Source organism: Amblyomma mixtum, chromosome 1 (genome assembly GCF_055824585.1).
Source record: "Amblyomma mixtum isolate Tamu chromosome 1, ASM5582458v1, whole genome shotgun sequence".
Taxonomy (NCBI): domain Eukaryota; kingdom Metazoa; phylum Arthropoda; class Arachnida; order Ixodida; family Ixodidae; genus Amblyomma; species Amblyomma mixtum.
This window is the reverse complement of record NC_143012.1, coordinates 47,704,648-47,731,295: the sequence shown is the minus strand read 5'-3', so window position 1 is coordinate 47,731,295 and position 26,648 is coordinate 47,704,648. Positions and strand designations below refer to the sequence as shown.

General features: G+C 48.4%; 2 protein-coding genes across 5 annotated transcripts in view; one reads left to right on the top strand and one right to left on the bottom strand.

Moving 5' to 3' along the window:
- The window catches only part of LOC149366251 (uncharacterized), a 22,942-nt gene extending 9,904 nt beyond the window's left edge, over positions 1-13,038 (top strand). Inside the window, exon 4 of the mRNA XM_089549832.1 lies at positions 9,713-13,038. Coding sequence (XP_089405958.1) covers positions 9,713-9,868 — 156 coding nt within the window. The 3' untranslated portion in view covers positions 9,869-13,038. The remainder of the gene's footprint in view (positions 1-9,712) is intronic.
- Positions 13,003-26,648, bottom strand: LOC149366250 (E3 ubiquitin-protein ligase Siah1-like). Of its 4 annotated transcripts, none has more exons than XM_089549850.1 (5): positions 26,332-26,648; positions 20,729-21,140; positions 20,081-20,213; positions 17,478-17,584; positions 13,003-15,693 (listed from the first exon to the last, which is right to left on the bottom strand). In XM_089549850.1, exons 2-5 carry the CDS (start codon positions 21,045-21,047, stop codon positions 15,323-15,325), a joined length of 930 nt encoding a protein of 309 aa, XP_089405976.1. In that variant the 5' UTR covers positions 21,048-21,140; positions 26,332-26,648; the 3' UTR covers positions 13,003-15,322. The 4 variants fall into 4 exon arrangements, with proteins under 4 accessions (XP_089405976.1, XP_089405968.1, XP_089405983.1 ...); XM_089549842.1 differs by lacking the exon at positions 26,332-26,648 and adding an exon at positions 25,915-26,259; XM_089549857.1 differs by lacking the exon at positions 26,332-26,648 and adding an exon at positions 25,646-25,903.

Sequence of the window (26,648 nt, the reverse complement as noted above, 5' to 3'; positions counted from 1 at the left end):
CGACCGATAGTGCTGGTCGGTTTGTGCGTTGTCAGCACCCCTTCTTTTCCGAGAATGCGACCGAGCGTCTCGCTCACGCCTCTCACGTAGGGGATGCAAACACGTTTCCGCTTCTGGCATGCGTCTGAGGAAATAATAGACCGGATTTTGTTTTGCCTTTCTTGCTTCCTGATAATGCGCCGGATGAATGAGCTTGGGTAGCCGTTCTTTTGGAGGTCAGAAATGACTCGGTTCTTCTCCTTCCTTTTATCTTCACTTGAGGAACATATGGAGTCGGCTCTCTTCAGTAATGACGTCACGACAGATGCTTTGTGCGGGATGGGATGGTTCGAATCGAAATGTAGGTACCGTCCTGTGTGGGTTGGCTTCCTGTGCACCGAGGACTGCAGGCCTTTGTCGTGCCTTGTAAGTAGGACATCCAGAAAAGGCAGGCTGCCCTGCTGTTCATGTTCAACAGTAAATTGTATGGCCGGTTCAACTGAATTTAGATGACTCTGGAGGTTTTCTATCTCTGAGGTTTTCACCACACAAAAGCAGTCGTCTACATAACGGAGGAATAACTTTGGCTTGGGATTAAAGGAGGAGAGGGCCCGGCTTTCGACGTCTTCCATGGTTAGGTTAGCCACTGTGACTGAAATTGATGCCCCCATAGCAGTTCCGGTTGTTTGCTTGAAAAATTCTCCGTTGTAGGTGAAAAAGGTACTGCGCAGACAGAGGTCGAGAAGGCGACATACCTCATCGACGTTGAGTGGAGTTCTCTCGTGCAGCGTTTGGTCGTTTTCAAGTGCGCGGCGAGCGACGGACACAGCAAGGGGAACCGGTACGCAGGTAAATAGCGACACCACGTCAAATGAGACTAGACTTTCGTCTTCCTCCACGGTAAGGTTCGAGACAAGTTGGACGAAATGCCGCGAATTCTGTACATGCGTGGGTGTTCTGCCGGCGAGCGGCGCCAGTACCTTGTGCAGGTAGTCAGAGAGACGTCGCAGAGGAGACAGGGTGAAGTCTACAATTGGCCGAAGGGGGACGCCAGGTTTGTGAGTTTTAGGTAGCCCGTAAAAACCTGGAGCTGAGCCGTTTCTGGAGATGAGGCGGAGGTAAAGCCATTTGAAATCAGGATGCCGCTTGAACATCTCTGCCAGGGTTTTGTTGAGTGTTGCCTGAGTGTTTGAAGTCGGATCCTTGCGAACCTTCTCATACGCCCCACTGCTCAAAAGGGCTGACGCCTTCTCCTCGTAGTCGCGTCGGTCCATCACCACTGTAGAGTTGCCCTTGTCTGCCGGGAGTATGACGATGTCGGTGTCGTCCCTGAGACCGCGTAGGGCTTTTCGTTCCAGTTGAGACAGATTGCTCGGAAATTTGGGGGGTACCTTGGCGATGACACCAATCGCTTTCAGGCGGACCTCTTCCCTGACGTGCGGCTCCAGGTGCTGGACCGCATCTTCAACAGCCGCGACTAGTTTTGGGAGGGCGGGACCAGATGATATGTTGAATCCATGTCCTTTTGCGAGAACAGAGTATTCGGGCGGTGTTAAGCGACGGGAGGAGAGGTTCTTTACAAAGCCAGAGTTATGGGGGTCAGGCTGTTTCTTCTGCCGCTGCTGTAGGGCAAACAACTTCTTGTTTTGACACTCACGATGTTTGTTGGCTGCAGTGGAGGCCGCTTCCATGGCAAAGGCGTCCACCCGCGGGAAGAGCTCAGGCATCCTTTGTTCTAGTTGGCGGCGCGCGAAGAACCGGTCCAGCTCCTTTTTGCGGAGAACGGAATGGCACTCGTGTATCCGCGCACTTAATAACTGTTGCTCCGTTTTGGACACCAGCCGTAGGCCTTCTGCGGTGGTTACAGGGCGCTTTAGGCGAAGGCTCACGGGTATCACATCCTTTTCCTTGCAGGTCTTGTTGAAGTTTAGATGTGTCCGGAAGACAGCAATACTCTTGGTGATGTTGACGTATCGCTTCACTAGCTGCATGGTCTCGATGCCGAAGTCTTGGCGTATAGACTCAAAAGAAAACATTCGACAGAAGTCTGTCTGGTTGGGAAATTTAATGTTAGGAGAAGGTAAGTGACGCCAACCAAGTAAAATACAGGAAAAACACGACGTTTCGGGACCGGCTCGGCCCCTTCTTCACGGTGTGACTACGGGCGAGCGCAGCTTGGCTTTTTAAGCCCCTGTGTGGAGGACCTGCGGGTCAATGGCCGCAGCCCATGGACGTAGGATGAGGGGAGAGTCCCCAGGGAACGATTAACATTCTCTCGTGTTTGCTGTATGTGCCACGACTCGAGTAGAAGCCTCCTGCGTGGGTTAGCTTCCGTTTCCAATACAATGGTGCTGTCGAAGTCAATTGGGTGGTCACACCCTTCACAGTGTTCGGCCACGGCGCTGCGTTGACGATTCATGTGACGGACGTCCGCTTTGTGTTGGTTCATCCTTTCCGCGAAGTTCTTCGTTTCCCCTATGTACGACGCCGGGCAGACGGAACACGGAATTTTGTACACGACGCCCTGGGCCTTTTCTCTGGGCTGCCGGTTTTTTGGGCGGGGGAGAAGGCGACCGATAGTGCTGGTCGGTTTGTGCGTTGTCAGCACCCCTTCTTTTCCGAGAATGCGACCGAGCGTCTCGCTCACGCCTCTCACGTAGGGGATGCAAACACGTTTCCGCTTCTGGCATGCGTCTGAGGAAATAATAGACCGGATTTTGTTTTGCCTTTCTTGCTTCCTGATAATGCGCCGGATGAATGAGCTTGGGTAGCCGTTCTTTTGGAGGTCAGAAATGACTCGGTTCTTCTCCTTCCTTTTATCTTCACTTGAGGAACATATGGAGTCGGCTCTCTTCAGTAATGACGTCACGACAGATGCTTTGTGCGGGATGGGATGGTTCGAATCGAAATGTAGGTACCGTCCTGTGTGGGTTGGCTTCCTGTGCACCGAGGACTGCAGGCCTTTGTCGTGCCTTGTAAGTAGGACATCCAGAAAAGGCAGGCTGCCCTGCTGTTCATGTTCAACAGTAAATTGTATGGCCGGTTCAACTGAATTTAGATGACTCTGGAGGTTTTCTATCTCTGAGGTTTTCACCACACAAAAGCAGTCGTCTACATAACGGAGGAATAACTTTGGCTTGGGATTAAAGGAGGAGAGGGCCCGGCTTTCGACGTCTTCCATGGTTAGGTTAGCCACTGTGACTGAAATTGATGCCCCCATAGCAGTTCCGGTTGTTTGCTTGAAAAATTCTCCGTTGTAGGTGAAAAAGGTACTGCGCAGACAGAGGTCGAGAAGGCGACATACCTCATCGACGTTGAGTGGAGTTCTCTCGTGCAGCGTTTGGTCGTTTTCAAGTGCGCGGCGAGCGACGGACACAGCAAGGGGAACCGGTACGCAGGTAAATAGCGACACCACGTCAAATGAGACTAGACTTTCGTCTTCCTCCACGGTAAGGTTCGAGACAAGTTGGACGAAATGCCGCGAATTCTGTACATGCGTGGGTGTTCTGCCGGCGAGCGGCGCCAGTACCTTGTGCAGGTAGTCAGAGAGACGTCGCAGAGGAGACAGGGTGAAGTCTACAATTGGCCGAAGGGGGACGCCAGGTTTGTGAGTTTTAGGTAGCCCGTAAAAACCTGGAGCTGAGCCGTTTCTGGAGATGAGGCGGAGGTAAAGCCATTTGAAATCAGGATGCCGCTTGAACATCTCTGCCAGGGTTTTGTTGAGTGTTGCCTGAGTGTTTGAAGTCGGATCCTTGCGAACCTTCTCATACGCCCCACTGCTCAAAAGGGCTGACGCCTTCTCCTCGTAGTCGCGTCGGTCCATCACCACTGTAGAGTTGCCCTTGTCTGCCGGGAGTATGACGATGTCGGTGTCGTCCCTGAGACCGCGTAGGGCTTTTCGTTCCAGTTGAGACAGATTGCTCGGAAATTTGGGGGGTACCTTGGCGATGACACCAATCGCTTTCAGGCGGACCTCTTCCCTGACGTGCGGCTCCAGGTGCTGGACCGCATCTTCAACAGCCGCGACTAGTTTTGGGAGGGCGGGACCAGATGATATGTTGAATCCATGTCCTTTTGCGAGAACAGAGTATTCGGGCGGTGTTAAGCGACGGGAGGAGAGGTTCTTTACAAAGCCAGAGTTATGGGGGTCAGGCTGTTTCTTCTGCCGCTGCTGTAGGGCAAACAACTTCTTGTTTTGACACTCACGATGTTTGTTGGCTGCAGTGGAGGCCGCTTCCATGGCAAAGGCGTCCACCCGCGGGAAGAGCTCAGGCATCCTTTGTTCTAGTTGGCGGCGCGCGAAGAACCGGTCCAGCTCCTTTTTGCGGAGAACGGAATGGCACTCGTGTATCCGCGCACTTAATAACTGTTGCTCCGTTTTGGACACCAGCCGTAGGCCTTCTGCGGTGGTTACAGGGCGCTTTAGGCGAAGGCTCACGGGTATCACATCCTTTTCCTTGCAGGTCTTGTTGAAGTTTAGATGTGTCCGGAAGACAGCAATACTCTTGGTGATGTTGACGTATCGCTTCACTAGCTGCATGGTCTCGATGCCGAAGTCTTGGCGTATAGACTCAAAAGAAAACATTCGACAGAAGTCTGTCTGGTTGGGAAATTTAATGTTAGGAGAAGGTAAGTGACGCCAACCAAGTAAAATACAGGAAAAACACGACGTTTCGGGACCGGCTCGGCCCCTTCTTCACGGTGTGACTACGGGCGAGCGCAGCTTGGCTTTTTAAGCCCCTGTGTGGAGGACCTGCGGGTCAATGGCCGCAGCCCATGGACGTAGGATGAGGGGAGAGTCCCCAGGGAACGATTAACATTCTCTCGTGTTTGCTGTATGTGCCACGACTCGAGTAGAAGCCTCCTGCGTGGGTTAGCTTCCGTTTCCAATACAATGGTGCTGTCGAAGTCAATTGGGTGGTCACACCCTTCACAGTGTTCGGCCACGGCGCTGCGTTGACGATTCATGTGACGGACGTCCGCTTTGTGTTGGTTCATCCTTTCCGCGAAGTTCTTCGTTTCCCCTATGTACGACGCCGGGCAGACGGAACACGGAATTTTGTACACGACGCCCTGGGCCTTTTCTCTGGGCTGCCGGTTTTTTGGGCGGGGGAGAAGGCGACCGATAGTGCTGGTCGGTTTGTGCGTTGTCAGCACCCCTTCTTTTCCGAGAATGCGACCGAGCGTCTCGCTCACGCCTCTCACGTAGGGGATGCAAACACGTTTCCGCTTCTGGCATGCGTCTGAGGAAATAATAGACCGGATTTTGTTTTGCCTTTCTTGCTTCCTGATAATGCGCCGGATGAATGAGCTTGGGGATGAATGACTCGGTTCTTCTCCTTCCTTTTATCTTCACTTGAGGAACATATGGAGTCGGCTCTCTTCAGTAATGACGTCACGACAGATGCTTTGTGCGGGATGGGATGGTTCGAATCGAAATGTAGGTACCGTCCTGTGTGGGTTGGCTTCCTGTGCACCGAGGACTGCAGGCCTTTGTCGTGCCTTGTAAGTAGGACATCCAGAAAAGGCAGGCTGCCCTGCTGTTCATGTTCAACAGTAAATTGTATGGCCGGTTCAACTGAATTTAGATGACTCTGGAGGTTTTCTATCTCTGAGGTTTTCACCACACAAAAGCAGTCGTCTACATAACGGAGGAATAACTTTGGCTTGGGATTAAAGGAGGAGAGGGCCCGGCTTTCGACGTCTTCCATGGTTAGGTTAGCCACTGTGACTGAAATTGATGCCCCCATAGCAGTTCCGGTTGTTTGCTTGAAAAATTCTCCGTTGTAGGTGAAAAAGGTACTGCGCAGACAGAGGTCGAGAAGGCGACATACCTCATCGACGTTGAGTGGAGTTCTCTCGTGCAGCGTTTGGTCGTTTTCAAGTGCGCGGCGAGCGACGGACACAGCAAGGGGAACCGGTACGCAGGTAAATAGCGACACCACGTCAAATGAGACTAGACTTTCGTCTTCCTCCACGGTAAGGTTCGAGACAAGTTGGACGAAATGCCAACTTCGCGGCATTTCGTCCAACTTGTCTCGAACCTTACCGTGGAGGAAGACGAAAGTCTAGTCTCATTTGACGTGGTGTCGCTATTTACCTGCGTACCGGTTCCCCTTGCTGTGTCCGTCGCTCGCCGCGCACTTGAAAACGACCAAACGCTGCACGAGAGAACTCCACTCAACGTCGATGAGGTATGTCGCCTTCTCGACCTCTGTCTGCGCAGTACCTTTTTCACCTACAACGGAGAATTTTTCAAGCAAACAACCGGAACTGCTATGGGGGCATCAATTTCAGTCACAGTGGCTAACCTAACCATGGAAGACGTCGAAAGCCGGGCCCTCTCCTCCTTTAATCCCAAGCCAAAGTTATTCCTCCGTTATGTAGACGACTGCTTTTGTGTGGTGAAAACCTCAGAGATAGAAAACCTCCAGAGTCATCTAAATTCAGTTGAACCGGCCATACAATTTACTGTTGAACATGAACAGCAGGGCAGCCTGCCTTTTCTGGATGTCCTACTTACAAGGCACGACAAAGGCCTGCAGTCCTCGGTGCACAGGAAGCCAACCCACACAGGACGGTACCTACATTTCGATTCGAACCATCCCATCCCGCACAAAGCATCTGTCGTGACGTCATTACTGAAGAGAGCCGACTCCATATGTTCCTCAAGTGAAGATAAAAGGAAGGAGAAGAACCGAGTCATTTCTGACCTCCAAAAGAACGGCTACCCAAGCTCATTCATCCGGCGCATTATCAGGAAGCAAGAAAGGCAAAACAAAATCCGGTCTATTATTTCCTCAGACGCATGCCAGAAGCGGAAACGTGTTTGCATCCCCTACGTGAGAGGCGTGAGCGAGACGCTCGGTCGCATTCTCGGAAAAGAAGGGGTGCTGACAACGCACAAACCGACCAGCACTATCGGTCGCCTTCTCCCCCGCCCAAAAAACCGGCAGCCCAGAGAAAAGGCCCAGGGCGTCGTGTACAAAATTCCGTGTTCCGTCTGCCCGGCGTCGTACATAGGGGAAACGAAGAACTTCGCGGAAAGGATGAACCAACACAAAGCGGACGTCCGTCACATGAATCGTCAACGCAGCGCCGTGGCCGAACACTGTGAAGGGTGTGACCACCCAATTGACTTCGACAGCACCATTGTATTGGAAACGGAAGCTAACCCACGCAGGAGGCTTCTACTCGAGTCGTGGCACATACAGCAAACACGAGAGAATGTTAATCGTTCCCTGGGGACTCTCCCCTCATCCTACGTCCATGGGCTGCGGCCATTGACCCGCAGGTCCTCCACACAGGGGCTTAAAAAGCCAAGCTGCGCTCGCCCGTAGTCACACCGTGAAGAAGGGGCCGAGCCGGTCCCGAAACGTCGTGTTTTTCCTGTATTTTACTTGGTTGGCGTCACTTACCTTCTCCTAACATTAAATTTCCCAACCAGACAGACTTCTGTCGAATGTTTTCTTTTGAACCACCAATTTGTCTAACGGGCAAGGCGTCACGCCGAACGGCGATGGCACTTCTTCGTAAAATTGAAAATCGATTATTGAGGAAAGGGAATGCGCAGTAACTGTCTCACATATTTCTATGGACACCCGAACCGCGCCATATAGGAAAGGATAAACAGCGGGATTAAAGAAATGGTTTATGGTTTATGAGGGTTTAACGTCCTAAAGCGACTCAGGCTATGGGGGACGCCGACTAGGGAAAATTCAATCAGCTGGAGTTCTTTAACATGCACTCACATCACACAGTACACGGGCCTCTAGAATTTAGCCTCCATCGAAACCGTGCATCTTATTTTCAAGCAAAACCTAAGCGTAGCCAGGGGTATGTACCTCTCACTACTCTACAAGGTTGAACCAGAGCTAAACCACAGCCAATTTTTTTTATTTTTATTTAACAGTGTTATAAATTGGTCTTACTATTCGCCATTTACTTTAAATACGTTTTCACTGTGCTACACTTATAACCTTTGTGATGAATAGGGCCCGGAAATATAGGCATTTGCCTAAACATGCCTATAAATGCCTAAACGGGGGATTTTGGCACTTGCCTGCCTTTTTGTCATTTTTTAGAAAATACTACCTGTTTAACCGCACTTTTTGCCTATCAATGCCGAAATTCGGCACTTCGGTCCTCAGTGCCGTTTTTCGATTTTGAGACATCTATGTATGGTGAAAGGCGCGCGCCGATGCACGCACAAAAGGCGCTGGTCCCGCCGAACGTTTTTCTCAAATTGTAACTTGAACGCAGTGTAACGAAGTGTTTATCTCGAAGTGTAGCAAAAGGCAAGTTTGGAAAGAGACCTGACATACATTGATGCAAACTTCTCAAAAATGACGGAAAGGATGACAAAGTTGAAAAAGGCTGGACTCTCAATAGATGAATTGTTGAAGGCAGTGGCAGTAATACCAGCAGCACTTCGGGGACTGGAAGGAAAGGGCGCTACTGCTTCTACAAAGATGCAAAAATTGGTAGAAAAAAAATAGATGCCTAGAAACAATTTCCCAAATCAGAGACTTTCTACGCGGAGGCGATACGGCCCTATCACCTGAAGGCCTAAGCCTTTATCAACTCGTGTTTTAGGTTCGCGCCACTAAGTTCATGTGATGTCAAGAGAAGCCTTTTAAAGTACAAAGCTGTGTTCAGCGAAAACCGAAGGAGCTTCAAGTTCTAAAGCCTGAGAATGCGCTTTATTGCTTCAGTTGAGGACTGCGTACGCTCCGTGCTTGACTTACAAATCTTGTACTTATGAATAAAGAGTATTATTCAAAGCGCCTATTCTTGCTTTACAGCGCCTGTTTCCATATTTTTTAGAGCCTAGATGCCTGCCTATTTCGGGTTCTTTAGAGCCTAAATTTCCGGCCCCTAGTGATGAAGAAGATGACCCGCAGCAGACCTCTTCGACTAGTCGCAGAGGTCTCTCTGCTTTAACCTCTCTGCTTTTACGTTGCGTGTGTGAGGCGCCCTCTGGTGGTGGTGAGCAAACTGCAAAAATTGGATGGGACACTAGTGCTCTGCCGTAAGGGTGTGACTCTATAGCTTTAATGGGTTAATGGCGTGGCGCAGTGGTACAGTAGTTAAGCAATGCACCACTGCTCTGTGATGGCAGGTGCTGCCACCGGTGGAGCTTGTGCGACACAAGTTGCTCTACCCGAGCAACCTCTCACAACCGATCATTAGTATAACTGCCGCCTGCCACGGCGGTCAGTTTGCTCATAATCCGGAGGGCAGGTTGTGATCATGCCAGAAGGTTACATGACCTAGGTGGCCTACCTGCCTCGTAGGTTGCTTCTCTGATGATTTTTCGCTCCCGGTCAATGACGCCGGTTTTTCTGCGACACGAGCTCCTTAACGCCGTCATGCTAAAATCATGCACTGAAATAATCTCTCTAGGTGTGGCGCACCCTGTACATGGTGTCAAAGACACTTATGTCACTTATTGCATGGGAGCGATCACCCAGCCAGCGATCGTTCAGGCTTCAGGCGCCAGAGTAGTGCGCGCTGCCGTTCGCCCAAGGCGAGGCTCAGTGGCGATAGGACGCTGTGCGCGCTGCCCAAGTTGAAATCCAGATCCACCTCCATTCAGCACTGCGTATTCCGTATGCACTCGCCTATGGTTCGAGTACCGCAGCAGCTGCGCTCAAAAATCGGACTAATGAGAAGCGCAATCATCGGCTATCTTTTTGTTTGTTTGCTTACGAGGGTGGCTCATTGCGTGCAGGCGACCATTCCCGGAATACTGTGCGGACCACTGACGGCCGAGCTGGTGACGCAGTCGCACGGCCGCTGGTTCCCCGTCTTTGTGCTAGCCGCCGCCGTCAATTTTGTCGGCGCCGTCGTCTACGGAAGCCAGAGCTCGGTTAGCCAGGTCTTGTGACAGCCGAGCGCCGACCAAGCTGCACTCTTCGTCTCAGCCTAGTCTCGTTGGTGCTGTCACGGCAGTGTGGGACAAACCTCTGCAAAGTGGACCCGAACTTGAGGAGCCAAGAAGACCAGCAGATGCTTGGAGCAGGGACTCCGACACATTGAATGCGTTTTTTTTGTTTGTTTGTTTCGGCTGCAGAAATGCGTGTGGCAGCTAATGCCAGGAATTTTCGCGCCGGTGGGCCACAGTTGTGGCCGTGTGTTGGTGATAGTTATTGTGGAATAAGTCGCAGAAACGACTTGGCCAAAGTGCCGTGAGTGCTGGTTTGTTTGAGTGTGATCGTGTGGGCACCATTGCTGGGAGCTTTCTCCGTTATGATTTAAAGCACAGTGTTGTTAAGTCACACTTGAGGCATTAACCCAAAAATGGCAGGCGCAACACGCCCCGTGGAAACTGCCATTTTGATGGAATCTGTATTGACATGTGCAGATTTGGATGGGACCTAAACATATCTGTTCTCCATACGTTACTTCCCGGGTGGTAACCAGCCAAGGATAGTTAGTCTGTGCTATGTGCTGTTACTCTTCAGGTACTGAACTAACCCAACAATTGGCAGGTTTGGTTTCGTAGCCAACTCAGCAATGCAAGTAAAAGCGGAGTGGACATAGTAACGTGTCAGTGACTAGATGACCAAGTTAACCTTGGTACTTGGCTCGAGGCGCATAAAGCGAAGTTTTTGGCATTAGTTTGTTGGCAAGTAGTGGCCTTATACTCGCAGCTTCCTCAGGGGGCTAATACTCAGATTATGGTGCCATGGGCATTTAGCCTGGATCATCGTTGGTACTTTCCCCATCATCAACCTTTGGTGGTGGTGGGGAGAGGCTGAAATATTGAAATAGACTCATGAAAAAAAAACTGTGCTGTTTCGTTGGCATTTTGTGTAACAACAAGACAGTCTTCAACCTCAAGAGCTGAGTCAGCAGCGTTGGCATGCTAAGGCGCAGTTAATACGTTTTCGTTCGCTTTGAATGCATAATGTGTGCTTCTATCAAGCTTCAACTCTAGGGCACTACCATCTTTCCACTGTGTGTGCGGAGTTCATCAACGTCTTTGCAGTCACGTTGCGCATCTTATTCTTTTTAAGGGGGGACGAGGGTCTTAAAACTAACTTTTTTATTTATGGCTAGAATGTCATGAAATTTTGCACATAGATGTATTTTTCTCTTCTGATTCTAAATATGTAATCATAATTGAGCTGGTTGTCTTAGATCTTACAAAGTCTAGAATGTAATTAGGTAATTTCTTACGCAGCTTTAATGAACTTTCTCATTGCATTTTGTTGCTTTTATTTACATGAATTGATAGCCAGAGAGTTCCCATACTCAGTGACATTCTTACTTTTTTCTCTAAGGCATGTCATCCTGATATGCTATGTCGAGAGTAACAGGTCGTAGGATTTGACACTGCAACTCGTTAAGCTAATTGTAAATTGCTCTTTATATGTGGCCTAAACAAAAAAAGTAAGAATGTCATTGGGTATGGGAAATTGGTGGCTATCAATTCATGTAATTAAAAGCAACAAAATGCAGTGAGAAAGTTCATTAAAGCTGCCTAAGAAATTACCTAATTACACTCTAGAATTTAAGCTAACTCTTGTTCTAAGACCATCAGCTCAATTATGACTACATTTTTGAAATCAGAAGAGAAAAACGCATCTGTGTGCAAAATTTCATGAGATTCTAGCCACAAATAAAAAGGTCAGTTTTAAGACCCTCGTCCCCCCTTAAAATGTGCAGCAGTGGTATTATTAGCCTATTCTTTCCTCCGCCAGTGTTATCATTGGGGGTGGCAAACAGCAGCCTTAAAACTCTGGGTGGTGGATTTGAACATGCAAGATGGCATGTAATGGGTGGTTATGGCGGAAGCGATGTTCAAGAGGTTGGGGGGGAAGGTTTTTGCAGAAACGTTAAGCCAAGTTTTGTGGAGTTTACTGTGTAGTTTTTTCTTTAACTGCTCAGTGTTACAGGTGAAAAAGAACAGGATTTTCAGGCATTTGTAGCGAAGATCTGCAGGACGGTGAAATTGTGGAGTGTTTGCGCGACGTGTTCTGCTTGTTAGACAAAGTGTTGTGTTCAGCACGAAGAGACTCCAAGTAGAAAATGAGGCACCCCGTGACTGAAGACCTCCACCCAAGTGATGACAACCAGCAACTCGTGACCGGAGGAGTGTGTTCACCGGCATAGTGACTCTGTGCAGTGGCCGCTTCGGCGAACTTTGGTGAACCCTAGTCTTTGTGGACGGATACAATCTCAATTGTGGCATTTTTTTTTTTGGCTAAGAATTCTCTTGAACACTGAGGTAGTTCTGTGCGTGATACGGTGACGACTGAAAAAAAAGAAAGACGAGAGCTCGTGTGTGGAGAGTTCCACTGTTCAGCAACCGTTAAGAGAATCAGAAATGAGTGGTGCGGTGGGGCATTCTTTTCACAAACTTCAAGACTTTTCAGTGTTTTTGTGTGTATGGGAGAGACCCTAGTTTCCTGGAGTTGTTCTTTTTTTGGTCTTTTAGGGCTTGCACTTTTTTTCAGTGGCACGAGGGATTGTCAAGAACTTGCATCACACCGGTAGGATTGGTGCTTGTTCCATTCTCCAAGATGCAAGTTTCAGATAAGAGAGAAAAAAAATAAGATCATTGCATGCAGGACTGTTATCATTGTTCACATTGGCGGGCATGCCTTGGCCACATTGTGTGCAGCACATATTTTGCATGACTGCACGTTAATGTGCGGCTGAGCGCAAGTAATCTCGCCTGACCAATGCTGGCTTTTTGCAAGATTGGTATAGCGGTAGAAATGGTCTCTCGCAAAAGTGCTTCTTATCACAGTCCCGGTAAGGATTTTGTAAACCATGACACCACGCGCACCAAAGTGCTGAGTTTGTTGAAGATCGTTAAATGTGAAAAAAAAATGAAAGTATAAAACATGTTCTTGTAAGACAAGCATGATGTCTTTCCCACATTGTTGATAAAGAGTTGTACTTTTTTCCTCAAAGATTTCTTCCTCGGGAGGTGTTTGTTGTGAAGAGTGAAGCCAGCGTTCCAGTTACTCCCATTTGTTTCGGCTGATCCATGCCTCAATGGAAGACAAATGTTGGTACTAAAAGATTTATTTCTTTACTATGCAACATATGTACACTCTTTAATTCCTTCTGCCTCGAACAGCATGTCAAATGAATTAGCGTCCGGCAGCACACATCAAAGCAACAACTGAGTCACAGACAGAAAATACAGGCAGGCTGCAGAAACTTCACGCGCTGCAAGCTCCAAATTCTGCCACATTCGTGCAGCTTGCGACGAACAGTGCGGAAATTATGTATATTACGGAACGTTTTGCCAGGTTTTTCTTCCCTTTGGGCAACATTTGATCGGATTTTGTCAACTCAACTGGGGAGTCCTCCATGACTTTGGGACTCGTTTACAAGTGCATGCTCATTAGGGCGGACGTACAGACAAGCATGGCACACAGAAAGGACCTGTGTGGCCGAAAAGTGAGACCGTGGAAGCTGGAAAATTTCTCGACAGGAAAAGAAGGCCAGAGCTGCCTAGCCAACCAAGTCCAGACAACGTCCACGACCGGATTTCACGCAATACGAAAAAAGGGAGACTGCAGTCTGTTAGCTGCGGAAGCCGTGGCAATGCGCATCTGCGAGAGAAAGAAAAAAAAGCTGCGGCGAGAAGGTGCGATCACCCGGCACGAAATATCGGCGGCAGTGTATGCAAGTGTGTGCAGGGCATTTTGTGAACACAGCATAGTCGGGTCGCAACTTGACCGACTGACACACCGCGGCGAGCAGACATCTTTTAAGATAATGCCGCGGGGAGAAAGTAAGCCCTGCACAGCGGTCTTCTCTCGCCACCTGTGGAAGTGACGAACATGAAGGCGGCTACAACAGCTATCTGTCAACCTCCTCCGAAAGTTATCGTCGTCGAAAGACCTCAGGCTTATAGTTTGTCGTAGTTGTGTTTGTGAACTAAGCGGGCACATTCCCGTCGCGTGGAAAGATTTACAATTATTTTTTCTCCTTCCTTCCTGGGTACCACAAAAGTTCAATGCGATTGCACCTAGTTCACAGAAGAACAAAAGGGATGGAGATCGCCGTAACGTCCACATCTGTGGGTCAGTGGTTAAGTATTGACATTCCACCGGTTTATCTTGTTTAAGTGTCCGAAACTTTCAGCAAACAAATCTAAAACCTGCGCTAACCGTCCGTATTAAATCTAGGAGCCGGGTTGCAAGAACTGATGGTAGTGGCTGCAATTGCCCGGCTGGAAATTTGCCCCAGGTTACAGTTAATGCATCTTCAATTCATTTCAAAACCTGATGGTGGATATGGTCACCATAAGGAAAATCCTGACATTATTTATATAACGCAACTCGAAAGACCCCAATTAAAATGACAAGTTTCAGGCCAGCCACAACAGTAGAATGTAAGCCTGGCCCGAAAGTTGCCGACTGTCATGGAAGGTTGTGCCCCGGCAACGTTTCACCTCTGTTTGTTTGTTCGAAGGCTTTGCGCTTTTGATGCGCACCCCACCGCTGACATCTCCGCAATGACTCCAAGGCGGTTGTGGCGTGATTAGGTGAGCAACAACACGTGACTATGGTTGCGGCAGCACGACGCTCATGCAACACTGTCGTTTTCCTAAGCATAACGCTGATGCCTCGATGGGAGTGTGTTGCGGTCCTCAAGGAGCTATACTGCAAACAGTACACCATGGAGTGTCCACGCTGCGAAAGATAATGTTCGTAAAAAAAAAAGAGAAGCACTCCATATCACAGGTGTCGCTGCAGTTGTCCAAGCAATGAGAGCTCAAGTGCTGCACTTATCCGCATAACAGCTGCACAGGTTTCAAAAGGTCATTAGTGCAGTGTGAGTTGATGGCATCACCCAAAGACCTGTTGAAGGGGCGGCACACATTGGGAAGCTGTCCTGGCACACACAGATGAAGGGCCAGCAGCACTTGTTGGTGGTGACAGTGCGGTGAACAGAAGCTCCGCACTACGAGAGCGCAGTCTAGACCAAACAAGTCGCACCGTTATGCACTCACAAATGCAAATAACCCGAGCAGTGAACGTTCTAGGGGAGAGCACGTCCTCGCTGAATACATTCACGCACAGGCGTCCCGGAAATGCATCAACGTTCACAAAGCAGTTCGTGCCCCATGAACATGGCAGCGCCTTGCAGGGCGAGGTCTTGACGCACTTTTCGAAGTGGGCACGCATTCTCACCGTGGATGGCGCAATGATGAAGCGCGACGGTGACACCCGAAGAAAAGCGACCGTTACATCGACACCACAATCACAACGGCGTTCTTTCACGACCGTCACGAACCCCGACAAGTGCGACCCACCGCGATGACCCAGTTCTGAGACCTGCCACGAGCGCGGCACGACGACGTCGCGTCCGCTCAGGACAAGGAGATGGTGACATTGATGCCCAGGTTTCCGCTGTCGGCGAACAGCTGGGCGATGCTGGTGTCGAAGACGAGGCAGTCGCTGCTCATGATGGCCGCCTGGACGCCCTCGTGGATGCTGCGGGGCGTGGCCTCCCAGGTGAGCCGGCGCTTGTGGCCGTTGAGCTCGAGCCGGTAGATGAAGTTGTCGGCCTGCTTGCGCGAGCCGATGAGCTGCACCACGGCGAAGAACTGCTGGTGGCCGTCGTACTTCTCCTGCTTCTCCAGCACCAGCATGAAGTGGTGGCCGAAGCAGGACTGCATCATCACCCAGTCGACGGCGCCCGGCAGGTTGATGTCCGTCGCCAGGAACACAATGTCCTCGCCTGGCGGAAAGATGGACAGGAGAAGAACGCTTTGCATCACATTCACTTAAAGGAGCTGGTCTTGAAAAGAAAATTTTATTAATCTAGTCATAGTTATGAAATTTTCCAAGGCACATGTATTTTTGTGCGCTGATTCTAGATATGTCATTTAATTTCATGTAGAACAATTCTTTGAGCACTTACGCAATTTTTATGCTAGTATTCTGCAAAGAGTTTCGAAGAAAATTTGCTGCGGGAAACTCGCTGAAATGTATGCCATAGGGTTCTCCTCATACCAAGGAATGCAGTAAGGGTAAAATTATCATCCTGGCTATCATAGAACTTGAGATATAAGGTACTGAAGCTGCGACTTCAGTAACACGAAAACACACTGTTCTTCTCATTTCTGAAGCGACAACTTCAAAACCCTATAACTTAAGTTCTATGATAGGCAGGAAGACACTTTTACCCTTTATTGCATTCCTTGGTGTCAAGAGAACCCAATGGCATACATTTCAGCAAGTTTCCCGCAAGAAATTTTTTTCAAAGCTCTTCACAAAATACATGCATGAAAATTACAGAAGTGCTCAAGGCATTGTTTTACGTGGAATTAAATGACATGTTTAGAGTCGGCACACAAAAATACATATTCCCTGAAGATTTCTCAACTGTGACTTCATTAATAACATCTTTTTTTTCAGGACCAGGCTGCCCCCCTTAATTTCAGACTTGTCGGCACTCAGCTCAGATCCTATGGGTGTTCACAGACTGAAGCCTATCTTGAAGAGCAACACATTCGTCAACGTCCACATGCCTCACTTGTCCCAAAGTACAGTCACACCTCGAAGTAACGAACATGGGTATTACGAATTACTGGCTACATTGAACTACTCCTAAGCATTCTTAAAGGGGCTGCGAAACACTGCCTGGGGGAATACCGGCTATACTTCAAGTGGGTTCTTTATGTCACAGAGATGCTGACTTAAAAAGAATTACAGGAATTGATGCACAGGAACGGGAGTTATTCAGTGAAGAAATTTCAAAATACAAGCAAACAAAACGCTGCCCTCAACTCGATTTTGGCGGGGCTTCCCACTCCTATTTCGCTCTCCCAATGACGGCACTTGGCGCAACCAATCAAAACAGCCAGCCAGAGCACGTCGCGGAAGTTTGTACTCCATGATTGCCTGCTCTCTGTAACTCGTTCTTGCTGAGACTGGCAGCGTCGTTTCCATGGCAGAGCGCCCCTGGTGGTGTATTTTTATTTTGCTTGCTTTCAGGGCTTTTTTCTAAGACAAACAAGTTGTTTTTGTTGATCTAATATAAAACGCAGACAGGTGACAAAATGTGTCTCTATTTATTCACACAGTTTGCAGTATATTTACTGTTTGTCCGATCATCAAGCTCGCGCCAGGTGATGTCATATCCGCTGCTAAAAACCCGCCACTGTGTGGCGACATCATCAGAGCCATGAAGTTGTTTTTGGGAGGACATTAAAATATTAAAAAACGGAATGTATGCGGTATTACCGACGCTAATAGCACCATTATAACTTACTGTATGCAATCAACAGGCAAAACAGTTAACTAAGATTGTGTTTCTGGGCCCCTTTAATGAACACATGACATGCAAGTCTTACCCTATATATCGAACAGCCCTGTAGGAAGAGACAACGAATTTGTGTTCCATAGCTCCCCCTCCATAGCCAGTTAAAAGGTGTCGTGCTATGACGATTGCCACTAAACAAGTGACGACAGTCGCCTAGTCAACAGTTTCTAGCCGTGCAGGCATGACTACTCGCTCACCTTGAAGTGTCGTGATGGACTTGTGCGAGTGGACGAGGTGTGCCATCACCTGGTCGAGGGAGCCCTGCCACTTGCACGATGCGCCGGGACAGGGGCACACGTACGGCCTGCGTCCACATTGAGGCAGAAACAAGGAGGAAAAGAGAACATGGTCAGACCAATGGCACGGTGAAAATGTCAACGATGAGTGCCACTGAAAGTTGTGATTGGGCTGTCACGTGCTGCTTCATGGTTAAATGCAGCTCTGCCACACTGATTCACAGAAAGCAGCCTTCTAAAAAAGGGGGGATGAGGGTCTTAAAACTGACCTTTCTATTTATGGCTCAAATCTCATGAAATTTTGCACACAGATGCATTTTGCTCTCCTGATCCCAAAAATGTAATCATAATTGAGCTGGTCGTCTTAGATCAAAAGTTATGTTAAGTTTTAGAGCGCAATTAGGTAATTTCTTACGCAGCTTTAATAAACTTTCTCATTGCATTTTGGTGCTTTTAATTACATGAATTGATAGCCAGTGAATTCTCATACCCGATGACATTCTTACTTTTTTTGTTTATGCCACGTATAAATAGCAATTTACAATTAGCTTAACAAGTTGGTGTCAAATACTGCAACCTGTTACTCTCGGTGTAGTATATCATGATGACATGCCTTTAGAGAAAAACGAAGAATGTCATCGGGTATGGGAACTCTCTGGCTATCAATTCATGTAATTAAAAGCAACAGAATGCAGTGAGAAAGTTCCTTAAAGCTGCGTAAGAAATTACCTAATTACATTCCAGACTTTGCGAGATCTAAGACCACCAGCTCAATTATGAGCACATATTTGAAACCAGAAGAGAAAAACGCATCTGTGTGCAAAATTTCATGAGGTTCTAGCCACAAGTAAAAAGGTCAGTTTTAAGACCCTCGTCCCCCCTTAAAAGTAAATTATTTTTTTTCTGTGCGAGTTCAATAGTGAAATACACATCAAAATGTTTGACATTTCAAATCACATACCAGTACCTAGTTCACAATAACAAAAAAAAATGAAAAAAATTTCAATGCTCAGTGCTGACAAGGTAAAAAAATGTAAACGTTTCCCACTGTGAACTTTTAAAAAAAACCTATGCAGGTTTAGAAACACCAAGCAATGTTCCGACTTGGTAACGTAAGATATTTTACTATGATTTTAGCACCTGACCAGGCTGACAAAGAGGGGAGACTGGCAAGAACCAACCAAAATACAGTACAGTGACATGATTGGACGAGGGAACTTTGGAGCAGCCTTTGGAGAAAGCTAAAGTGCCTTTTGGCATAGATATGTGCTGTATTTTCAGGTGTATAAGTTGCGTTATTTTTAGATATCGCGTCGGTGCGACTCACATGCAGCGAAAAATGACGCGCCAATGCACACTGTCTTTTGCCTTTTAGTAACTATGTTTTAAAGGAAAACCGATCTATAAAAGGGAAGAAGAATCGGGTTATTAGACAGTTTCAGCACACTGTGATCAGCTACCGTGAGGAAGCTACAATGCAAAATTGAAGTTGAGTGCCGTTGAATATGGGGACCACGCAGTGGGGAGACAGTTCGACGTGAGTGAGAAAAAAAATTATGCGGAACAATCCGCATCTTTCTGATCCAGCAATAAAGTGAACCCCAAGATCGACGCCCACAGAGAACTTTGAGGTAGCATGCAGTTTCCCACTTCAGCCGAACAAGGACGTGGAAGTCAAGACCGGTGCTGTTGGTGCATGTTTTTGCCATGCGCATTTCCAGCGTGCCCTCCACACCAGAGGATAACCACAGTAAATCCTGCGTGCTGCAAGCCGACTTCGCTTCTCCGTTTTCTTTAAGTGGGGTGACAACGGGCCCAGCCAGCATGATATGCAGCATGCGTACGTTCACAAAGGATAACACGCAGCACAAGAGAATTTTGTTCTCAAGGAAATACGGAGTTTTGCCACAGGCTAGGCGCAGACTGTTCGTGTTTTGTCATAATGTAGCAGCATGTAACAGGCTTTGCCTTTTGGCGCAATTGGTGCAGCAATCGCGTCACTGGCAGTACGCCTGCCAACTGCTGGCGACCTGAGCTCACCAACAGATACACTGCACAGCCTGGCAGCAGTTTCTGTCACTCAAACCCTATCAACCCCCCTGGCTACCACATGCGTGCGCAAGTCAAGGAAAATGTGTTCCCCTGGAGAACAACGGCAGCTGCGAGAACAAAAAAGAATTCAGGGGGCACTCTGACGACCCAAAGTGCGCGAGGCAAAAGCCTTGGCACGCAACTTGCCGCAGGCACACAGGACACAGCTATGGGGCAACTTGGATTGGCTAGTCATGACTAATTAGTCATGACCTGTGAATAACTAGTCATGACTGGTTAATGACTAACCAGTCATGACCAACTAGTTATGACTGATTAACGACTAGTTAGCAATGACTAATTAGTTGATGACTAGCTAGTCATTGCTAATTAAATGATTAATTAGTTGATGACAGGTTAATGACGACTAGTTATGACTCATTTCAGATGTAACGGACGGACGGACAGAGCCAAGGCCATGAGTATGAGCCATTAAAGGCCTCTGCCTTAAAAGGGGGGGAGGAGAAACGGACCTGAACTCGCAGGCCTCCTCGTGCTCGGGCTTGTCGGAGTGCGAGAGCAGGGCGGGGCAGCCCGTGATCGAGTACTTGCACGGGAAGAACACCGTGTTGGCCACTTTCTCCATGGCCAGGTTGCGGATGTTGCCTGCACAGGGAACAGGGCGAGAGAAAAAAAAGGTGGACAGTTTTCGTCGATTCCAGGCGCCACTTCTTCAATGAGCGCAGCTCAAACGAGCCGAACCCCACTTTCTGAAGCTAATATGATCATAGTTAAGATCAAGGATCTCCTTATGCTCTCAACAATGCCTCTCGACAAGCTGCTCTTAGGAGTGCAAAGGCAAAACACTACAGCCACAACAGCCTCTTGCCATTGGCACGCTGTTGGCGGTATTGTTCCTGCAGGTACAAAGTTCCATTTCTACACACACAAAGAAAGCATACATCACCCTGAGACCTGACACGCAGTCAGACTCCAGATTAAACTCTGTTGACCACAAACTTTGCCCCATCAACACACGAGCCATTACGGTGTCCATGTTGACAAATTATCCACAGACCCACTGGCCTGACATCACATGAAGCACATGTCAGAGCCAAATGTGATATCATACCACGCCGCATGTTGATGGACATGTGCGTCCATGTCCACTATCCACTCACCGATGGGCCCCCGGCAGGTGGGACAGCAGGTGAGCTTCTGTCGGCACGAAGAGCATACCAGGTGTCCGTTCTGGCACTGCAGGATGGGGGGCAGCACGTAGTCGAAGCACACGGGGCACTCGAACAAGCTGGCCAGGGCCGAGGCCGAGGTGGACGTCGAGGCTGCCGGCGAGGCACTGCCACCCGGGAAGGGCCCTCGGCCCCCTACGGACGCGTCCCCCGTACCCGCCGCTGCACCACCGCGGGCGGGGTATCCACCTGCCTCGGACTTGCCGCCACCGCCGCCACCCCCCTTGCTGCCGGCCGCCTGCCGACTCATGCCGCTCCTGCCACCAGAGCTGGTCGCTGGACGCTGCCCTGCTCAGCACACGCTGAAGCCGCCGGTGGGTCCGCCACCACAGGCGGACAACCCCTGCAGGGAGGAGACCGAGAAAGAACGAAACATTAGGTCCCCTGCGGTGCTTGCCAAAAGTATGTGGGCCAAGTAGCCTGACTTCTCGCTGGGCTTCATTTGGTCTCCCCAATGGCAGATAAATGACACCTAGTGACAAGTCAATGCGCACCACTAGCTTTTCGCTCCCTGCAAGAACTCCTTTCATGGCGGACAAGTCGTCTACCCAGAGTAAGCGCAAATGCGCCACCAGAACCACTGCTGCGTACTCTGTTTCGGCTCTTCGTAGTGGCAGACGAATACTTCTGATAACTGTGATCTAAACACGCAAGTGCTCCATTAAAACATTACATGGACAAAAAGGAACCACGAAATGCCATCTCACATTTCAAATTACAGCATGAATATGCAAGCGGTGTAGCCGAAAAGAACCTTTTACAAGGTGCATTTAGCCATACAACACCCGAGCCAGTTAAAGACTTGGCCGTGTGTACAGTCTTTGTCAAAAGTAAACGGGCCGTAATGCAAAAAAAAAAAAAGCTCTCTCGGCGTGTTACAGTGGGTCTCCTACTGCATTCTCGGGTCCCAGAGTGTGAGAAGACGACTGCTCTCTGCAAGTAAAGTCCCCACACACGCAAACAGCGGCCGCCAAAAGTAGACGGGGCACATGGCATACAAGCAAATTTAAAGCTATCATTAGGCCTACCAGTGGGCAGTTCAATTAACTTCACCACATTAGCAGAAGTAACAAACAAAGCAAAAGACGACTCGGCACCACTGACCTTAATTTTGAAGTGGTTTCTCAGCTGCCTGTGGGTAGCTAGCCACTCTACAAGGAATGTCTATTCGGGACTGTCTTTGGGGTAGAAAAAGATGTCATGAGTCTTGACTAAAAACAAGGTTCTACAGGCTAGAGACAGATACAGATAGAAGTTCCTAGAGACAGATATAAAATTAGAGATACAAGAACAGAATGCCAGCAAAACTTTGGTCGCTATGGTTATGCCTGCAAATACTGGCACAGCGCAATCACAGTTCATGAAAAAAAAATAAATGAAGGTGATAAGTAGTTGTTTGGCATGAGAATTCACAAATCTTTCTTGCTGTTATCTTTATCATGGCTAATTGAGGCACCCTGGCAGGCAGAGCAGTAAGAGTAGTCCATGCCAGATTATGGCTTGGCTTAGATATTTATCTGCAGAACTGCAGAGCCAGTTTATCACTGCTTTCAACTTTCGAGCAAGCACACAGTGAAACTTGTTTGATAAGATTTCTCTTGGGCTTCAGATACCTCCCACAGATAATAAGACAATAATTCCACCCACCAGATTTTGTGGACAAAAAAATATGATTCAATGGAGCTGTTAAATGTGCCCTTGTCTCCAAGATAATTTTACCAATAAATATCACAGCTCTGAAGTTTAAGAGACTGCCTTGTAGCAACCGTACACAGCTGAGTCACATTTACAGTCAGTGGGTTAGATGAGGCTAAACGATAACGCTATCACCACGAGCAAACCTACAGGGCAGCAAGAGATGGAAGTATGTGTGTCATGGCTTGTCCCATCTCTCGCTGCTTTTGCATGCAGTCAAAGATTAGGAGGTAATATAATGAGAAAAGGTTCAAGTCAGTACTAAGCAGATTGAACCTGACAACTACCATTCATTTGGAAAGTTAATTAGGTTGAACACCCGACATAAAAGCACTGTCTCCATGCAAGAGAGTAGCCATTCAAGCGACACAGAAATCCACCAGATATGCCAGTCTTAACACCGGTCTACTCGTTCTCAAAACAGTTAGGATATATTATCAAATATATGCGAGTATTCTGATTTTGTAATTATCATGTACAGGAGGCCTGAAACACTGTCGCAGACCATCGCACCACCTCCTTTATATGTTGCTATTTTAGCACAATCCAATGCAGTGGAAACCAAAGCAAGCAAAACTAAACTGAAAGCATGGCAGCTAAGCTAAGCAGCACTATCTTGCTTCAAGCTCCCCACCTCTTCAGGTCATGCCTTTAAAAGCGCAACAAAAATTTAAAAGAACACAGCAGCCAGAACGGCAGCCCTGAAAAATTCCAACAATGCAGGCAGCCTTCGGTCACACGGCGGATGGCATTGTGCAATCACACCGACACATGTCACACCGCACATAGAAGCTCCTGACTGGCTAACTATGGTGGAACAGAACAGAAAACTGGCCTCGAGGCCACACAGACACATGCCAATCAGTAGGAGCAAGAAAAAAATGCAAGACAGACATTAAAAATTAAATCTGCATTAAAAAATTATTAGCTTTTACAGTCAAAATAAATATAGACAAAACAGCAGAACAACAATTTAACATGAATGAATTAGCACTTGGGCCAAATTAAATATGTTCTATTTTTCAAGGAATGCTCTAACTCAGGGTTAAACTGCTCATAATGTACAGCAAACTCGGGGACCACTAACACTCATTCATCAAGTACGACTGCTGTGGTATGCTGTGCATTGTTAGAGCAATGGCTTCTTTTGACACGCTTGTCCCGATATACAGAACCCAGTATTAAAAGGTATCCGAGATTATCTGAGTACATTTCGAAATATTTAAAACTTCACGTAGTTTTTAATTGACACTAGAGAAATTTGCCATACACCCCAGTATATATGAAACATGCATAAATTATTGTTTTTTTCAGTAATAAAAGAACCACTACTTTCTAGTGCTCATACCACCAGTGGCATTCGGACGAACTGCCCAGCACGGCTCAAAGCACGAATAAAGTGGAGAAATGAAAATTACAGCGTGCCACCATCCCACTGTCTGTCAACCTCTGTGAAGCGGTCATTGGGAATAGCCTGGTTTCAAAGCAAGGTTTAGCAATCAGTACAATAGAAAAACTGTGGTCTTGGCACCAACTACTGTTGCTACCTGAAGTCAGGCACAAGAACAACCCTACGCAAGTTAGTACGATGTGGAGACAGAGACCTCACAAGTGCAGCTCCATCAAATGACTTTCTAAGGACAGTCAGACCGAACAAAGATGAAAAGGCCCAGGAGAGGAAGACGCTTGGTGGGAAACAATAGGTAATGGCAAAAAAAAATTAAGCAACACGAACAATAGTGGAAACGGAGGTAATAGACCCATAAAACAATAGCTAATGGTGAGAGTTGAGTTGGAGCACGCAAAGGGTACAGTCATATCGTGCCCCACAGCCCGTTCTGAAGATTCAAAATATGCATTATCGTAATTCTCATGCCCCGTCGTACATAGGTGACACAATGAGGAAAATAACGCTTTCATGACGTAACGTAACATGTCTTTCAATTCAGCAGTGCAGTCATACATACAGATTATCAGGCATACTTCTCATTTCAGAAGTATACCTGAAATTGACAATGAATGAGCTAAAAATTAACCAACTCATTAATTGACAATGAATGAGCTAAAAATTAACCAACTCATTAAGTTTAACCACTCTACGGCTTTACACGGCAGAACACTGGATCTGACATTCACGACAGTAATTAAGTGTGCCCTATTAGCATACAGCTCCCTCCTCGGTCTACAATCACGCCTCAGTCAAAAACGACCAACTGATATTTCGATTGCACAGCCGTGACCAATCGTAAGCCGACCGTAACAAATTAAATATCGGTTGTTTGAAATCATCTTTTTTGAAAGTTTCAACTGATCTTGTCTGACCTCGGCCACACCTACCCAGAAATAATGATCGCAATTCTGCTTGGGTCTGAATAACCGCAGCATCGGCTTCGCTAAGCACGCTACACAAAGAATACATCTATCGGCTCTGCTATACAAACAAGGACAAAAAAGGTATTTCACTTTCGCAGCTGGATTCCTGCAGTCATTTTATCGTACTCGTACGCATCACTCAAAAAAAACTCGACCGCACTGCGCAAGTTCCTCGTGATCGCTGCTCCTCTACCTTTCGACCCGTGAGGTCCGAGTGCCCGCTCTCTGCGGCTCGCTTTTTTGTTTGTTTTTAAACAGGCGCAGTTCTCGGTCACTTGTGCAATCGATTATCAATCGGTCCGTCCGTCCGTACAATCCGCATTCCGCCACCGCGACAACAGAACTACACTATCGAAACGGTAGTGACCTCAACCGAACTGGCGCGTGCATGACAAGCATCATCGGGGGAGAGCCTCACATCACCGACACGCGAAGCGAGCAGCTGCGCAACACAGCGCTCTCTCGGGCCTATAAAAAAAGAAAAACAAGTAAAAGATCCATGGTCACCGAAGGAACGACAGAAGTCGTCAACGCCGTCAAGCGTGGGACGACACGGCGACGACGCACCAAGCACACGACCGAGCCGACGTCGACCCGAAAAGACCAGTCGAAGAGGGACCGCCACCAATCACTCCGAGTAACAAAACCTGTCCCCCAGAGTTCAGAACCGTCTCAGCCGCCGTCGCATTTATCGACGGGTGACGCTCGGACTACGCTAGCACAAAAAAACAACCACGGTGGGGAAGCAGAATAAAGAAAAAAGGCTTTGCTTTTACTGACCTCCCTCGCTCGCTCCCGCAGCCGAAATCGTCTGCCCAAACGGCAGCAACCAATTTGTCTTTCGAGGGTTAGCGCTTAAGTACTGCAGCCTTTCCGTGGCCGGTCTGTCGCCAGATGCTGATCGCGCTCCGTAGCGAACAAGGAGCCGCGGGCCGTCCGGAAAAAAAATGTGCCCAAAAAGTATATATCTCTCGCTCCAGCGCGCAACCTAGTTGCTTGTTCGTCGTCGACGGACGACCGACCTCGGCGGTGGCTCTCGCAGTACTCACGCGGCTCGAGTGGTGCCGTCTGCTCATCGGATCGTGCGGCCGCCGCTTCCCGGTCCTCAGCTACGTCGACGACGCCAGAGAAGTGTTCACGCCGCCGACGCTAGCGACGTCGGGCCGCGGTGCAGACCCATATCTCTTGCCCCGAAATGCCCCCGGAGCACACGGCAGCAATGGCGAAAAGCGAATGCAGCACAGCCAGCCACACACACCAGCCGAACAAAACCAAAACAAAAAGCACCGTCGAAACGGGCAGAAACAGGAAATGTTGGGAAATGGTGATTCGGCCTGCCGCGCTCGCCAAAGCGAGACGTGTGGTGTTTCCTTGCGTCCGGCTCGTAATAACTGCGCCGAGCTTTGCGGCTCCAGCGCGTTAAGTGCTCAAAATACCTACGCAAAAAAATCTTTTTTTTTTCTTACCGTTCTCCCGAGAGCCGAGGAAACCGGGCACGGCGTCGCGTCGCGTCGCAAGCACACCAGTCGGTCATCAGCTGTTTTCGCGGTCGGCCGCGCAGAAGCTTTTCGGGCCTGCGCGATGTTGTTTGTCAACGACCGTTGGCAGCACACTGATATCGCCCGCAATTGGGCCCACGTGACGCTGTTCTACTGCCGCAAATAGTTTTTGATCAGTCGATGACGGTTTCTGTTCATTTGCATGCGCGAGCTGTCTGCGCGCGCGTAGCGAAGCAAGCTATCATCATCATGAACCGCAGGGAGACGCGTTTCCGCTTTCACGT

Coding starts and splice junctions, on each gene's coding strand:
- LOC149366250 (XM_089549850.1), bottom strand. CDS start 21,047: ATGAGTCGGCAGGCGGCCGGCAGCAAGGGGGGTGGCGGCGGTGGCGGC. Junction 20,214..20,728: donor CACCTGCCGGGGGCCCATCG/GTGAGTGGATAG, acceptor TTCCCTGTGCAG/GCAACATCCGCAACCTGGCC. Junction 15,694..17,477: donor GTCCATCACGACACTTCAAG/GTGAGCGAGTAG, acceptor TCTTTCCGCCAG/GCGAGGACATTGTGTTCCTG.